The sequence below is a fragment of the Helobdella robusta genome (genome assembly GCF_000326865.2).
Source record: "Helobdella robusta unplaced genomic scaffold HELROscaffold_60, whole genome shotgun sequence".
NCBI lineage: Eukaryota > Metazoa > Annelida > Clitellata > Rhynchobdellida > Glossiphoniidae > Helobdella > Helobdella robusta.
Window position 1 is genome coordinate 129,505 of NW_008705331.1, and position 15,497 is coordinate 145,001.

The 15,497-nt window shown below is 33.9% G+C and overlaps 3 protein-coding genes across 3 annotated transcripts; 1 reads left to right on the plus strand and 2 right to left on the minus strand.

Moving 5' to 3' along the window:
- Positions 1 to 1,580: 1,580 nt before the first annotated feature.
- HELRODRAFT_87823 (hypothetical protein) lies at positions 1,581 to 4,343 on the plus strand (the record flags this gene model as incomplete). Its single annotated transcript, XM_009029525.1, has 8 exons — positions 1,581 to 1,930; positions 2,279 to 2,447; positions 2,635 to 2,809; positions 2,997 to 3,100; positions 3,281 to 3,425; positions 3,604 to 3,686; positions 3,869 to 4,034; positions 4,222 to 4,343. 8 exons carry the CDS (start codon positions 1,581 to 1,583, stop codon positions 4,341 to 4,343), a joined length of 1,314 nt encoding a protein of 437 aa, XP_009027773.1.
- Positions 4,344 to 5,046: 703 nt separating this feature from the next.
- HELRODRAFT_193817 (hypothetical protein) lies at positions 5,047 to 10,854 on the minus strand (the record flags this gene model as incomplete). Its single annotated transcript, XM_009029540.1, has 14 exons — positions 5,047 to 6,079; positions 6,193 to 6,555; positions 6,695 to 6,853; positions 7,096 to 7,230; positions 7,368 to 7,445; positions 7,576 to 8,018; positions 8,178 to 8,438; positions 8,623 to 8,778; positions 8,995 to 9,156; positions 9,327 to 9,433; positions 9,869 to 9,932; positions 10,022 to 10,070; positions 10,438 to 10,526; positions 10,729 to 10,854. The coding sequence occupies 13 exons, from the start codon at positions 10,852 to 10,854 to the stop codon at positions 6,525 to 6,527; spliced, it is 1,860 nt and encodes a 619-aa protein (XP_009027788.1). The 3' UTR covers positions 5,047 to 6,079; positions 6,193 to 6,524.
- A 415-nt stretch (positions 10,855 to 11,269) lies between these two features.
- Esyt2a (extended synaptotagmin-like protein 2a) lies at positions 11,270 to 14,158 on the minus strand (the record flags this gene model as incomplete). The annotated part of the gene is made up of 9 exons (XM_009029541.1): positions 11,270 to 11,374; positions 11,811 to 11,931; positions 12,121 to 12,176; positions 12,345 to 12,434; positions 12,590 to 12,656; positions 12,906 to 12,982; positions 13,186 to 13,323; positions 13,705 to 13,746; positions 13,853 to 14,158. The coding sequence occupies 9 exons, from the start codon at positions 14,156 to 14,158 to the stop codon at positions 11,270 to 11,272; spliced, it is 1,002 nt and encodes a 333-aa protein (XP_009027789.1).
- Between the last annotated feature and the right edge of the window lie 1,339 nt (positions 14,159 to 15,497).

Here is a 15,497-nt window from a genome sequence, read left to right on the forward strand (position 1 = left end):
TAATATGAAAATTTCTAAACTATTTACAAATTTTACCCAGAATTGAGATTTCGGTTATTTAGATATTTGAAAGTTTGCCAAATCAGTTGTAAAAGTTGGAGTTGTTAAAGTAATTTAATATAATTTTTATTTCATATATAAATTTGTGAATCGTTTGTGCGTGCGTGCCTGTGTGTGCGTGCATGTGTGAGTGAGTGAGTGAGACGAACAATAACCATGGTGAAGAGTAGTTACGATTCGATTCACATTCCGAATAGCTCTTTTCATGACCACTTCTTCAAACAAGTGGCTCAATATTCGAACAGGATAGCCCTGGTAAGTAGTTGTCGGTGTTGACTGAGTGTTTTACTCATTATCGTTTTATCCGATCGGCATGTTTGTCGGTATTATTATTTTTTTGAAAATTTTCTGATAATTTTCAACGCCATGATATTACATGATATTAGACGATGATGTTTGTGAAACACGCTTCAAGTTGTTTTGTTCCTCTCATCGTGCTAAATAAAAATATTGCTTACATATTAAACCTAATAAATCAGATAAATACAATAATAATTAAAAATTATATGCCAATAATTATCATTATTATAAATAATTTTTCAAAAGGTGGACGGATTGAAGAAAGATGAAGTAAATTTCGGCGAGTTAATGGCAAAGGTCAAACTGTTGTCGGAGGGCTTACAGAGCTTGGGCCTTCAGAAGGGTGACATAGTGGGTCTCTGCGCCCCAAGCAGTTTTCAATATGTCTACTGTATGTTCGGCGTCATGTGCAACGGGGCCTGCATATCCAATGTTAACCATAACTATACCCCATGTTTGTATGTGTGTGGATTGTGTGTGTGTGTGCGTGTATGTGTGTGAGATTTTAATTACCTACAAAGATATACGAATGTTGTTAATCACTATGCTGTTTGATTGCTTCTTTGTTTAATTTGATGGCACGCATGACTACTTGCAATGTCATTCACCCCATCACACAGCGTATACACACACATACATGTTGTGGAAATCATTTATTTGTATCTTGTACTGTATCTTGTATCTTTTATTTATAGTATCTTATCATTGTGTGTTTTTATCGCATTGTATCTTATAATGTAATGTACCTTGTGGTCTCTATTGTGTCTTGTCTATATCTAATCTGCAGATGAATTAAGCAATGCAGTGAGATTGATCAATTCAAGATGGTGGATTACGACTAGATCCGTGAGGAAAAAGCTGCTAGCATCTCTTAGCCCGAATAACATTAGGGTTCGTATTAGAGGGTCTATTTGTTTTTACGATATGACGTCATCATCACCATCAGCTAACCATCACCACCATCATAACTTCGTTTCATTGTCGTGTCGTTTAAAATTTTTGTTTGATTTTTTAACTGGGAGTTGTGAAATTTTAATAGTTATTATGTGTCGTTTCGATGAATATTTTACTTTCGCCTGTAAGTTTTCTACATTTTATTATCAAATTTTGAATTATAATTTAAGGTTTTTTTCTATATTATTTATTATTGTAGTGTTTAAAAATATTATTAATAAATAGTTAATTGATTGATTAATTGATTAATTAATTAAAATTAGGTGATGATAATCATTGATGATGACAGCGATGAGGATGATGACAATGATGATGAGGATGGTTGCATCCTCCTAGCGTCGTTATTATCATCTGCCAGCAGGCCATCGCCGACGTTGCAATTTTCACCAGAAGAAACATCACCATCTTCACAATCATTATTTCTCCAATCATCGCCACCCCCATCATCATCATCATCATCATCGATTTCTGATCTACCCCATAAATTGTTGTCCCCGGGAGACGTGGACCCCTTAAAAGATGCAGCCCTAATTTTATTCAGCAGCGGGACTACAGGTCCCCCAAAAGCTGTCCTTCTCTCTCATCACAATCTCGTCGCCATGATGGTTCTGATGAGGTTTGTCTGTAGTTTGTAACGTCACAAGTTGTTAAAGCATTTGTCAAAGAGCTATAAATGATGAATAGCAAGAAGTCAGTGCCTTATAAATAGAAAATTTTTAAAAATTGTTTGTAAACTAAAAAATTAATTTTCTATTGCGATGGTTATCTGCGTAATCGTGTAAATTTTTGCAAGAAAAAGTCATCTAAGTACTTTTAATGCAGCATTCATTAGTAATTATTTAGTTATATACATACAAATCCTTTTTCTAAATATTTACAGCCATGTTTTAGAACCGCAAAATTACAACAAAATAAACGACAGTTTAAACAAAATCGACAACCGCAACGTCGTCACCGACCTAAGCCCAAAAAATGTTTCCGAGAACCAACCTGTCTGCCTCCTATTTTACCCGCTCTTTCACATCTATGGTCTTGTTGGCATCCTTTTTCACTCACTTTACAGAGGACACAAACTCGTCATATTACCAAAGTTTTCCCTCGCTGATATGTTCAAGTGCATAGAGCTCCATAAGGTGGGTTCAGTTCCCATTCGCACAAACAATTTATTTCGTAAAATAATTTTAATATTTTCCAATTTAATGAAACATTTGTAAAAAATTTCTGTCAATTCACTGTTTTCAAATTGAACTGATGTCCTCATTCAAATGATTGTAGTAACAAATAACATGCACGCCAACATTTGCGACACCAACTAAGCAGGTGACAATGCTCTACTTGGTACCATCCCTCGTTAATCGCATGATCAAGAACAGTGAGATGAAGAGGGATTACAACTTATCATCCATCAAGTTTGTGTCTTGCGGTGCTGGTCCATTGACTGAACAATCTTGTGTTGAATTCAAACGTCTCTATAACATCGAAGATGTGAGACAAGGTTTGACGTGTTTGTGGAGTTGAGGCGGCTACTGCTGTTGTCGCTTTGTGCTTCCTCATACAATGCTGTCGCTACTTTAGAACAAAATAAAGCAAATTAAATTTGAAATTTATTTTTTCAGAAACATTCAAAATTTTGTATTCTAGTTACTACTGTCAACTTTTAACGAGAGGATTTGAATTCCTAGGTTATGGAATGACTGAAAGTTGTTTGGCGAGTTTGCTTGTTGATCCCAATCTACCGCTAAAAATTGGATCAGTGGGACACCCCCTTCCTAATTCCGAAGTTGTGGTTAGAATTAAACTTTACTTTGCGTTGCAGAGCTGAGATACTGCTAGCTTTTGTAATTTGAAATAGATTAACGTTTCACGTGAGATGAGTTCGTTGTCTCGACGGTGTGGAAGATCGAACTGCACGCCTAATTCGATTTTAATTTTTGACGAACAAACACAAAATACAAAACTCTGCCAGGTGCGAAGCCTAAAAACAGGTGAGACATTTGGGCCCAACAAAACTGGAGAGATCTATGTAAGGGGTCCTCAAGTCATGCTAGGGTACTTGAACAACCAACGCGCGACTAATGAAGCCATTGACCAAGATGGGTGGCTGCATACAGGTTAATATTCATACAATATTTTATTTAATATTTTATTTTACCGATTGTTTCATCAATTATTTAATTAATTAGTTGATTGTTTGACAAAAGTTTAAACTAAAGAGATAATTTTCAATTCGTTTGAAGAAATTCTCTAGCCAACAGCATGCATATATCGTCATCATTGCCTATCCTACAGGAGACGTTGGATACTACGATGATGATGGCTACTTCTTCATTGTTGACCGCATCAAGGAACTCATCAAAGTTAATGGATACCAAGTAGGTTATTTTTTAACAAAATGTTTTTTTAACTCTTGAAAACAGCTATTAGTTAAAAATGTTGCAATTAAATTAACTTTAATGAAGTTTGGTCTGCCAATTTTTAGTTATCAGTACAGTAATTCAGCACAAAAACGTGAACTAACGAGAAAAACTTAAAAATACGAAAAAAATTTTTTAAGGTGTCCCCGGCAGAACTCGAATCCATAATCCTAACCCACCCATCCGTTTCCGATTGCGCCGTCGTCGGAATTTCCGATAACAGGGGTGGGGAAATTCCAAAAGCGTTTGTTGTTAAGAAGCCAGGTTATGACGTCAGCGCAGAAAACATTGTAAATCTTGTGGCGGGTAAATAGCTTAGTAGAGTTTATTTTTTTTTAATATCGTAATATTATATTTAAATAGACGTTATTATGATGTTCATAATTTATCAATGATGATCAATTATGAACGTGTAGCTAAAATAATAACAAAAATAATATCAGACTGACGATTATTATGTCTAAATTTACACTTTCCATTTAACTTTTCGAAGATCACACGTCTGCTTACAAGCATTTGAAAGGCGGCGTCTATTTCTTGGAGCGGTTACCAAAGAATGAAGCTGGAAAAATATTACGCAGACGTTTGAAAGATCTGCCCAGGAGTAAATTGTAAATGTCGACTGAGACTTAATTTTTCGAAAATACAATGAAGTATTTGAAATAATAATCTTTTAAATAATGCTCACAAAACATGAAACAAACAAAAATGACTGGCATTAATATTGAAACATGGCTTTTCATTTTTAGCGCGATTTGCGTTGAAACATTTGTCGGTCATGCACGCATCAAACAAATTTCACACATACGTGCTAATGAAACATTGCATACAATTGGCTGCCATTTCAATTTCTGTTGAAATCTCAATTAAGTTCAACTTTTAAGTCACGAATGAACATGAACAGGAACACAAACAAGTACAAACAAGCATGAACAAACATGAAAACAATCTCTAGATCGTGCGGTTATGAATGAGTGATTTGAAAGAAACGAAAATTAAAATTTTTGCGAACCAACTTGCCTTCGATGATGGCAGGCAGCATCAAGCAATCTTAACCACCAGGCCATCACACCGCCCAAAATTAATAACCAAGTACCAAACAAACTTTTTTAAATGTTTCAACCAGAAAACTTTTACAGCAGTGTCGAAAAAAAAACAATGAAAATTATTTTCATAACAAAATTTATAAACAATAATTTACCATTCATTCTAGTGAGATAAGTTTTAAAATTCAAATGTGAATAAACACTCCGTTGTGCACACGCACGCACGCACACACATTCATTCAAGTCAAAAACCGTACAATTAAAAATAAATTCAATTTAGAGATAAAGTTAACTTTATTTATTCAAAATTTTAAACTTAAAAAATATAATCACCAAAATAAAATTCCTTTAAAACAAGAAAAAAGCAGGATGATCATAAGAATACCTACTACATAGTAGCAATTGCAAAATTATAAATACTAATGATAACTAATTAACTAAAGTAACTATAATTAACTTATAGCAACATTCAAAACAACACCTAAACAAATTAATAAAACATAATTAATTAGTTAATTAATCAATTAATTAAACAACTTTAAAAACTAAAATACACCATTTATATTAGATTGATAAGCCTGAAGCATGATTGGATAAGAGAAGATCGAATTAAATGTATCAAGATACACCTACGTAGATACCACTATCAATATCCATATATGTGATTGGGGATATCAGATGGCAAGTGTGACTTATGACTGATTTGCATGTGACACACACACACACACACACACACACATACACACACACACACACGAAAACTTGGTTGGGTGTGGACTTACTATACAATTACACGTGTAATAAAACTTACTGAAATTGTAAAATTTGTATAAAAGTTTTGTTTTTTCTCAAAAATAATAACAATCTGGATTAATCAAATAGATGAATAACCACCAAAAGAAACTGTTGAAAATGAAATGTCAACCAATACAACAAGTAAAATCAACCACGAAAGATATGAATCCAATCTTCATGTTTTAAGGTATCCAGAAAATCATTTTAGGAAAAGTTGAAAATTTACAAATATTTAAAAATAAATTACAATCCGTGAATGAATGATCCTAAAATGATTACGGCAGCAGAAAGTGACGATGATTTGAAAACGAAACTGATGGCAAGGATTATTATGTGACTAATTTGATGAATGAGAAATTAATTAATGAACATTTTCCTTTATGATGATGTAAAATATAAAGGAAAAACATATTCCAGCAACCAAAGCTATTTCTAGAAACATTCCATTGTCAGATGTATGTATGTCGTCAAATATCCACACTGTGACATTCTTAAAATGCATATGTATAGATTAGGTACACTTATATACACAAAAGTCACAAACACACGAACGTATTATAAGCATACATATATAAACACACAATTCACACGCACATATATTCTCTCTCTCGCAGGCACGCACACACACAACACACACACGTGTAAGCCACTAACTAAGTTACATTTACAAAAATCCACTAACAAAATGTTTGAAATATCAAGGGTTAAAATATTAGGTCTAAAATATCAAGCATCTACCACAAAGAAGCTGAGTTAGTAAAAAAAATTAAATAAAATATGGTATGTATGCGTGCCTATGTGTGTGAGCGCGCGCGCGTATGTAGTGCATGTATGTGTATGTATGAGTGTGTGTGTGCGTGTGTGTGTGTGTGTGTTATAAAGTATAGTGTCAAGTTAATATCCAGGTAAAAAAAGATCAGGTCAAAGTTCGATGTTCAAGGTCAAAGTTCATTGTTCAATGCCCCTTTGGATCTTCAAGGTCGAACCTACATTTTAATTTAAATTTAATCCATGACAATCATCGTCGGCAAGTAATTGTTTAGAAAATAATAATATAAACAAAATTTATTTGCCATTTTTCACACACATATGCACACACACACACATACGCATACACACACATACCACTGAGTGAGAGCAGAACTGAGGTTGCCCAGTTTTGCGAGTTCGACGGCAACGACGCCCATGTCAGTGCGACTTTTTGAGAAGACCCCCACGTCATTCTTCACTGCCACTTCCAGAGTACGGAATGGGAACTCCATAACTCCCAAATCCCACTCAAATCTGTGGTGGCGTTGGGTCGGTTTTGTTTGTGGCGTGTGAGTGTAGTGTACAGGATGGAATGAATAATTAATAAATAAATAAATAATTAATAAATAAATAATAAATAAATAATAAATAAATAATAAATAATAATTATTAATAAATAATTTTTCAAAAATTTTTTTCGAAATGTAATGTTTTGTCTGAGACTGGCGAATGATTTTTTTTTCACCCATCGTAATCTACTACATTCAGGCACGAACGTTTCATCGAAAGTTGGATTCAGGGTGTTTTTGACCAGCTTGGTCTTCCTCTTGGTATCAGCGGTCCTGTCAGGCAGCAAGTACATTCTGACGTACGGATCCGCCAGGTTGTCCTTATCACAGGGGATCAAGTTTCTGATTGGTCGATTAGCTAATCATTTTTATTGATATTTTTATTTAGTTGAATGAGTAAGGGGTGAAGACGATTACGATGAAGTTGTCGCTGAGAATGATATGAAGATGATAAAGATGATGATAGTGGTGGTACGAACTTGCACTGGTGAACAACGAGAACGAGTTTGTTCCTGTTGCCAGAATGTCTGATGGTCAGTTGGATCTGCCCAAACTTGCTGAACAATTGGTGGAATTAACAATCAAGATGACGAATTAAAATGACGATGATGAAAAAATTGTGTTAGTAACAAAAATCGTGATGATGGCGATGATGAAAATGATGATAAAAACACTACAACGACAAACCTGGGAGGTTTCTTAGAAGCCACAACATCAGCAGCAGCAGCAGCACTTGAATCAGTGGTTGAAGCGCCAAATTTGGGAACCAATGAAGGTGATGGCGTCGTTCGATCGTTGAATGGTTGCTGGCGTGGTTGTGCCAACTGCTGTGGTTGTTGTGGAGACGTAAAATGAGGTTGCACTTGTAGTAGGATCGGCTGTTTTGGATGTTGTGGTGATTCATATTGGTGCATTTCTGGTGGTGGGGTCGGATGCATGGCCTGGGGTAGCTTATAATCTCCTTGGTAGTTGGATTCGTCATGTGGAACGGTCTCGGCCACTTTTTTCTTGATGTCAGTAGGAGGAAGAGTTGGAGGTGGGACTTCCTTGGGAGGGGCTGGTTCTTGGGGGGCTGCAGGTTTAGCAGCAGGGTCTACATCACTGGGATCCACATTCGTTTCGTTATCCTGTAAACATAGATGGGATAGTGTAGTGGGCGAGTTGCTTTAAATATGTAAGTGGGCATACGGAAGGAATGTAATGTTATATAGTATTACTATGTAATGTAGTTCTCAATTTCAGAATGTATCTAAGTCTATTTAAAATTCCAAAACATTCATAACAAAGACCTTCTCCTCCTCCTCCTCTTCAGTTTTATCCACTGTGACAATCTTGGGTGGAATATCTCCAGCCTCATCATCACCTTCTCCTACTGAAGCAAGCGGATCTTCTGCTGATAATCCCCCAAGTCCGAAAGAGAAGACGTTGTCGTTGTTGGAGCCGCTGACGTTCATTCCATCAAACTGCTGCTTCAAGACGTTGCCGAAACTCAACGCAGCTGCTCCACTCAACTGAGACCATTCTACCGGACAGACCTTGCACTTCAACACCTGCATGTGTGTGTGTGTGTGTGTGTGTGTGTGTGTGTGTGTGGTTGATTGCCTATGGTATTTTGTGGTAACTGGTCATGGTCATTCACGATCTCATAGTGAATACCACAAATTCAACCGATAATAATTGATTGGACACGAACCCAAGACTTGAAACAATAAAAAGCAGCTGAACTGCACTCACCCTCAATATAAATCTAATAGTGATGGAGCAATTTCTATCGATATCAAGCAGAGGATACTCTTGAATGAGTGAGAGGTTCTTGGTCAGCATGACCGAGTTAATGGGCACCATCATCGTGGCCAGGGTGGTCTCCTTTGAACTGCCCTTGTGCACCAGCTGTCAACGACGTTTGAGGATCATTAGCGAGGGTCGTGTTTGTTGAGAAAAATATTTCAGTAAAACAATTTTAAATATGAAAGTATCGTTATTTATATAGACAAAAGTAAATGAATGATATTTAATTTAATAAAAATAGAAATAGCAAAAAGAAATAATTTTTCTAAAAATTTCCGTCTTCTCTCATCTCTACCCACCCACAGCCCCCCAACCTACCTCCAGCTCCAGCTGATCTTTTTGTGGATTGGTGATGAAGAAGTTGAAGTTCTCGCCCCAGACAGGATCCCCAGTTCCGTATTTGATGGTCGTTCGTCTGGAATCGTGCAGCAACTTCGCCTTTACATACGTGTTGCGCGGTTTGCCCGTGTTCAAACTTTTCTGTGATGGTCGGGGTCGGTGGAGTCGTAAAGTGTTGAGGTGTGAAAAAAAAAAAAATAAAACAAACAAAGAATAATAATTTCAATGTTCAGAAACAAAGTACGAACAGGAATATTTTTAGCAGAATCGATGACGACTAGAAGGATGGATGTGGCAAACGTGTCACTAACCGTGCCCGTCACCTCACTCTGCTCGCAGGGGTACAAAATTTTATTGCATACTAACATGTCGTAGATTTCAAAATAGTTAAACACAAACAAATATGTTATTGAAATAACTACATATAAATAGTTAAATATTGATAAAATTAATTATAATTAATTAATTAATATAAAGTTAATTGTTGAGCATTAAGGTAGAGATTGTAAATTTTATAATTTTCAATTTATTAATTGACTTTTGTATAGGAAGACAGAAGAATAAATTAATAAACCAATGAATGTATGAATGAACGAACGAATGAGTAAATGAATGAATGAATGACTGAACAAATAAATAAAGGAGAGAAGAATTAATGATTGAGAGAAAGGACAGATAAATAAATAATGGTTGAAAAAAACGCCTCAATGGACAAATGAACCAATTGGTAAATAAATCAATGCACGAATGAATAGATAAATGGATGAAGAGAAGGAATAAAATAAACGAATGACTAAACGAATGAAAGATCAAACGAATGGACAAACAGGTTTATAATCGTCCATCTTCTTACTGGCAGCCAACCACAGGGCCCTCATGTGTATAGCCCCAGTGGGGGCATTGGATAGGGGCAGCCACTATAATTTTATTCAATATTTAAATCGAAAATATTCATAATAAAAAAATTATTATGACAAATAAAATAAAACATAAATGCAACACTAACAATGTCAACATTTTTCTTTGATGCAACCATTTCAATGTCCAAAGTTACACTGAGTTAAAATAAAATAATATAATATAATTTACTATAATAAAATATAATATGCTATAATATAATGAGATTAAATAAAAACTAAATAAAATATAATATACTATAATATAATGAGAAAAAAATAAAAATAAAATAGTCAGTGGCGTAATGGTCAAGATGCCTGGCACAGTGGTCTCGCAATGACCGGATTCAAATGCGAACAGATCCCCACCCATCACACAAATGCATTGATTGCATGTGTGTGTGTGATGCATTGATTCACGTGCATTCACACATAGACAGTGTGTTTGTTGTCGATACTTCTTAGAAATACCACAGAGAAAATTGTAAGAAAATTATAAAAAAATAAAAAAAAAACGGGAGCCAACTTTCCCAGAGGGTCATCATTGGTACTGCCGGCATCCTCATCAAACACCTGGACGTCGATCCATTGACCTCTTGTTTGGTCCACTACAAACTATGCAGAGATTTATAAAACACATTGATAACAAAGATAATTTATCTCCATACAGAGATCTATAAAACATTGATAACAAAGATAATTTATCCCCATACAGAGATTTATAAAACCCATTGATAACAAAGATAATCTATTTATTCCTTAAACAAAATTAAAGTATAATATCGTGAGTATTAACAAAGAAAAACGACCATCAAACCTGGAAGTATTGGTCCCAAACAGGATCCAATGTAGCATGAATGGTCTTTGTTCTCTGTATCAGATTGCCCACTACGTGTACATAGGTATATAACTCAAGGGTATCAACAGGCGACCACACACACATACACACACGCACAAACACACACTCACACAAGCACTCTCACACACACACATACACACACACGCACGCACTCTCACACACACACACACACACTCTCACACACACACACACAAAAACGTAGAGTAAATAAAATTATCTAGAAAAAATCGTTTTCTTGTAATAAATGAAGAAGCACAACACCAGTCAGTCAGTCAGTCAGCCAATAAGAAGGAAGGTCTAGTTTGTGATTCAGTTAGAAAATTTTAGTAGATGAACATGTGTGAATTTAATTAGTCATACACTTTTTTGTATGATGGGTAGAGATTACTTTGAATAGTTAGTATAGTAACACAAAGAAGGAGAGAGAGAGAGAGAGAGAGAGAGAGAGAGAGAGAGAGAGAGATTGAAATCAAAAAATGGGAGGAAAAGAAAAATTTTTCTAGCCTCCAATAGTGCAGTAAGGATCAGATTTTCCTTTCCCAATGATGTTGATGTCTGCAGACTTCAGTGCCTTGCATTCCACCATGTGTATGATCACCAAGCCCTGGTCATCATGATGATGATGAAATGAAGCGATGATGATGAAATGTTATGACGATGGTGATGATGACGATAAAGGTAGTGGCAGAAAATAACACTATCATGACGATGATGAAGACGATGATGAAGATAAGAAGACGATGATGAAGATAAGAATAACATGATGATGATTGTGCAATGAATAACCAGCTAAAAATAGGATAAGGATTGTATTGTTCTTCATACCCTTATTAAACAAATTAACAAACTTAAAATTTATTTACTAGTATTACTACTACTACTAGTACTACTACTACTACTATCACTACTACTACTACTACTACTAATACTACTCCAATAGTACTACTACTACTTTAACAATAATTAAGAAAAAAAAGTATGGTGCACACATATAAAGTCTACCACCAAAATAAAACAAAACGGTCTAACTATGACCAAACCTCTGGCGGGGGATACTTAATCATGGTAGAATCGACGCTGCCATGCAATGCTATCGGTATCCTCCTTGGTAGCACGCACAAATCCGACAGTACATTGCACACTATGTCCTTGATTGTCTTCCTAAATTTTTATAGAAAAAATGGCGAGTTTTTAAACTTTGAAAATTCATTTGAAATTTTTGATTGGATAATTGAAATTTGGATGGTAGAGAGTGGAGATAATGATAATAATCAATGATGATGATGGTGAGTGATGATGATGATATAATACGCTGATTGATTGATTGAATAAGGATTAATAACTAAATACTTGATGACAGGCAAGTCCAGAATATTGGCAGCTGCTGTCATGTCAAAAGTAACCTCCTGTTGTGAAAAATAAAATGCAATAAAAGTTAATAGTTTTAAAAAATTAAATTAAAAGTATGAATCTCTTTCATAAAATAATCAAAAAATTACAATAAATAAAGTTTTATACCAAAAAAACTTTGAAAAAAAAAAACACAAAAAATTAAAGTATGGCAAGCCACTAACAGGGCAATTAAGGAAAAAAACAGTCAATCCACCTATGATAGGTACATCACTGATTAGCGGGTTGATCACGCACCTCAAGTTGCCATAGATCTAACAATTATCATTTTTAAAAAAGAACTTAAATTTTAAAAATAATGACGATAACTATTATCAACATTGTCATAAAAGCAAATAAGAGAAAAAAATAAATAATAATAATTATCTTCATAATTTTTAAAATTTTGAATGAAATAATTTTCTCCCACCCTTAGAGATTTGATGCCAAAGTTTATGCCCTTAACTGTGCACTTTATATTAGCATCTCCAGCATACCTATTCCAGTAAATTGAAAATAATATTTAAAAAAATAAAATAAAAGTATTAATAATAATAATAATAATAATGATAATAATGATAATTCAAAATATTAATAATAAGCTGTTAAAATGTTGATTAGCCTAAAAATAATGCAAATGGAAACATGAAAATATTGAAAAAATTAAAAATAATCTCGATAGATAAAAAACTAATTTTACAAAAATAAAACAGAGACTAAATATAAGGTACTAAAAAATAATAAACCTGACATTGACGTCTACAATTATCTCATCCTGCTTGTTTACATCTGTATATACCTTCACACCCTCTATCCTGATTGGCTGAAATAATTTTTAAAAATAGAAAAATAAAAGGCAATTAATACCATTAAAGCATTTTGTAAAGGAGTGAACGATCATGATTCGCAAACTTAGAAAACTAACATAGACCTAAATAAAATTGTAAATATTAAAAAATACTAAGTGAGGAATAACAAAAGGTTACACAAAGATTAAAAGTGAAATCAGATAGAAACAAAACTTACAATATCTCCCATGTCGACGTTGTTGAATTTGAAGACCCCTAAGTTAGCTGGCATGTACCCCTGAATGGAATCCTGGATGGTTGTCACTATCAAGTTCTCCACGTACTCTGCTATCACCGGCCATAACTGCTTTACCATCTGGAGTGATTAAATATTATTTTTTATCTTGTAATTTGATCTTATAATCTAGTAAAACATAATAACTCAATGACTTATTTATCAATAATATCAATTAATTAATTAACTTAATTTGTCACTAATATTTATTATCTTTTGTTGTTAATTGTGTGTTCTTATTATAACCCTAATAATCCAGTTTTTAAGTGAATTTCACTACATACAACAAAAATTTTACACTAAATATGTGCAATAATATTTTTCCATGACATTTTTTATCTTATGAAATATAGTAACTAAAAACTTATAAAAATAATAGCAATTATAAATCACTTCATTTGTTAATAATATAATTATATTTTATTAAATTTGCAACTGAAAAAATTTAAGAAAAAAACATACTTTGTTCAGCCATTCAGCTCGTTCAACCTCTGGGAAATAAATCTAAAAAAAAACAAACCAAACAATATTCAACCATTAATTATTTTATTTAAATTTTTGAATAATCAAATAACAAAAAGTTGAAAAAAATTTCTGGCAGCCAACCGACCCAGGAAGCATGAGATTTATCCACTCGACTCAAGATGGCCCCCTTCTCACTGCACATAGCCTGCAGGGCATACCTTCGTTTGGACTTAATCTGTTTGGTTACCTCTTCACTGACGATATGAAAAAATAGGAGAACAAAAATCCACGCCACACTCATTCCCAGATACCCCCAACACCAAACTGCAATTGCAATTCCGGTTGTCTTGAAGCCCTTCAAAATTAGCGAAATCAAGCTACCATCGTTACCTTTGTTCAGTTTTTCTCTTTTGGCCAGCAAAAGAGTGTGATAGTCGTCCACGGCAGACATTTTTTATTCTGCTGCGAATGCACTAAGACTAAACACTAAACGGAGCAAGTTACACCAAATCTACCAGAAACCAAATAAAACTGCGATCTAGACGTCCGTAACACCAGTTTTATGTATGTGATTTTTAAATTTTATGATCAAAGACATATAAATATGGAGTGCCGATATACTTTTGAGTTAAAATGGAAAACTGAAGAAGTTAAAGAAATCATTAATGCATAAAGCACATGCAAATTTAAAACACGTGTTTTAACTTAAAAAAAAGTTTTTATTTTATTTGATTGAATAAATTTTAGTGAACGAATCTCGTTAATTAAAGAATAATAAATCTAAACACTCTATTAAATCGTTTCTATCTCGTTTAATAAATCTAAACATTCTATTACTATTCCTCCTATTATTTTACCTAATTTTAAAACTCTTGATGTCTCTCATAAGTTTCGTAGTCTAGGTTTTATCTTTGATTCTACTATGTCTCTCTCTTCTCAGATTAATAGTGTTGCTAGAAGCTCTTACTTTCATCTACGTAGAATAAAAAAACTTTTGCCTTTTCTTGATGATCCTACTCTTCTCCTTCTTGTTACTTCGTTAGTCTTATCTAGGATTGATTATTGTAACTCGCTCTACTATGGTCTTCCTTACTCTATACTATATCCTTTAAGTAAGCTTTTAACTCTGCTGCTTTTAACTCTAGTTGCTCGTGCCCCTTTCTTTTCTCATATATCTCTCTTGCACTGGCTACCTATAAAATATAGAATAATTTTTTTAATTTGCACGTTCATGTAAAAGTCTAAATCTAAATTATTTTCTAAGTATTTATCAGATATATTAATTGAACCTAAACACCCCGGTTTACGATCGTCTTCTTCTTCTCGCTTTTTCTTAACTCGTGTTAAACACTCTTTTGCCAAATCTGTTTTAGCTTTTTCTGGTCCTTTTCTCAGGAACTCTCTACCTACTTCTCTGACTACTTCTCCATCACTTGCGAAGTTCAGAGTGGATCTCAAGACTCATCTGTTTTCAAAATTCATTGAGGAGCGCTGTTGAACATCGCGGAAATAGCGCTTCATAAGCTAATTGATTGATTGAAAGAAATTCTATGTTTTTAAATCATTTAAAAATATTCCTTACAGTAGAAGTTTTATTATTTTACACCAATCGACCCAATAATTGTATGTTTAAAAGATTATTACATATATTTACTCATGGCAAAATTATAGCTAACACGTTGCATCAAAATATATTTACTAAATGACAATTTTCCAACAACTGTTATAACCGTGTCTCGGTTTTTATTCATTTAAAAAATATTCTGACAGTAAATATTTTATTATTTTAC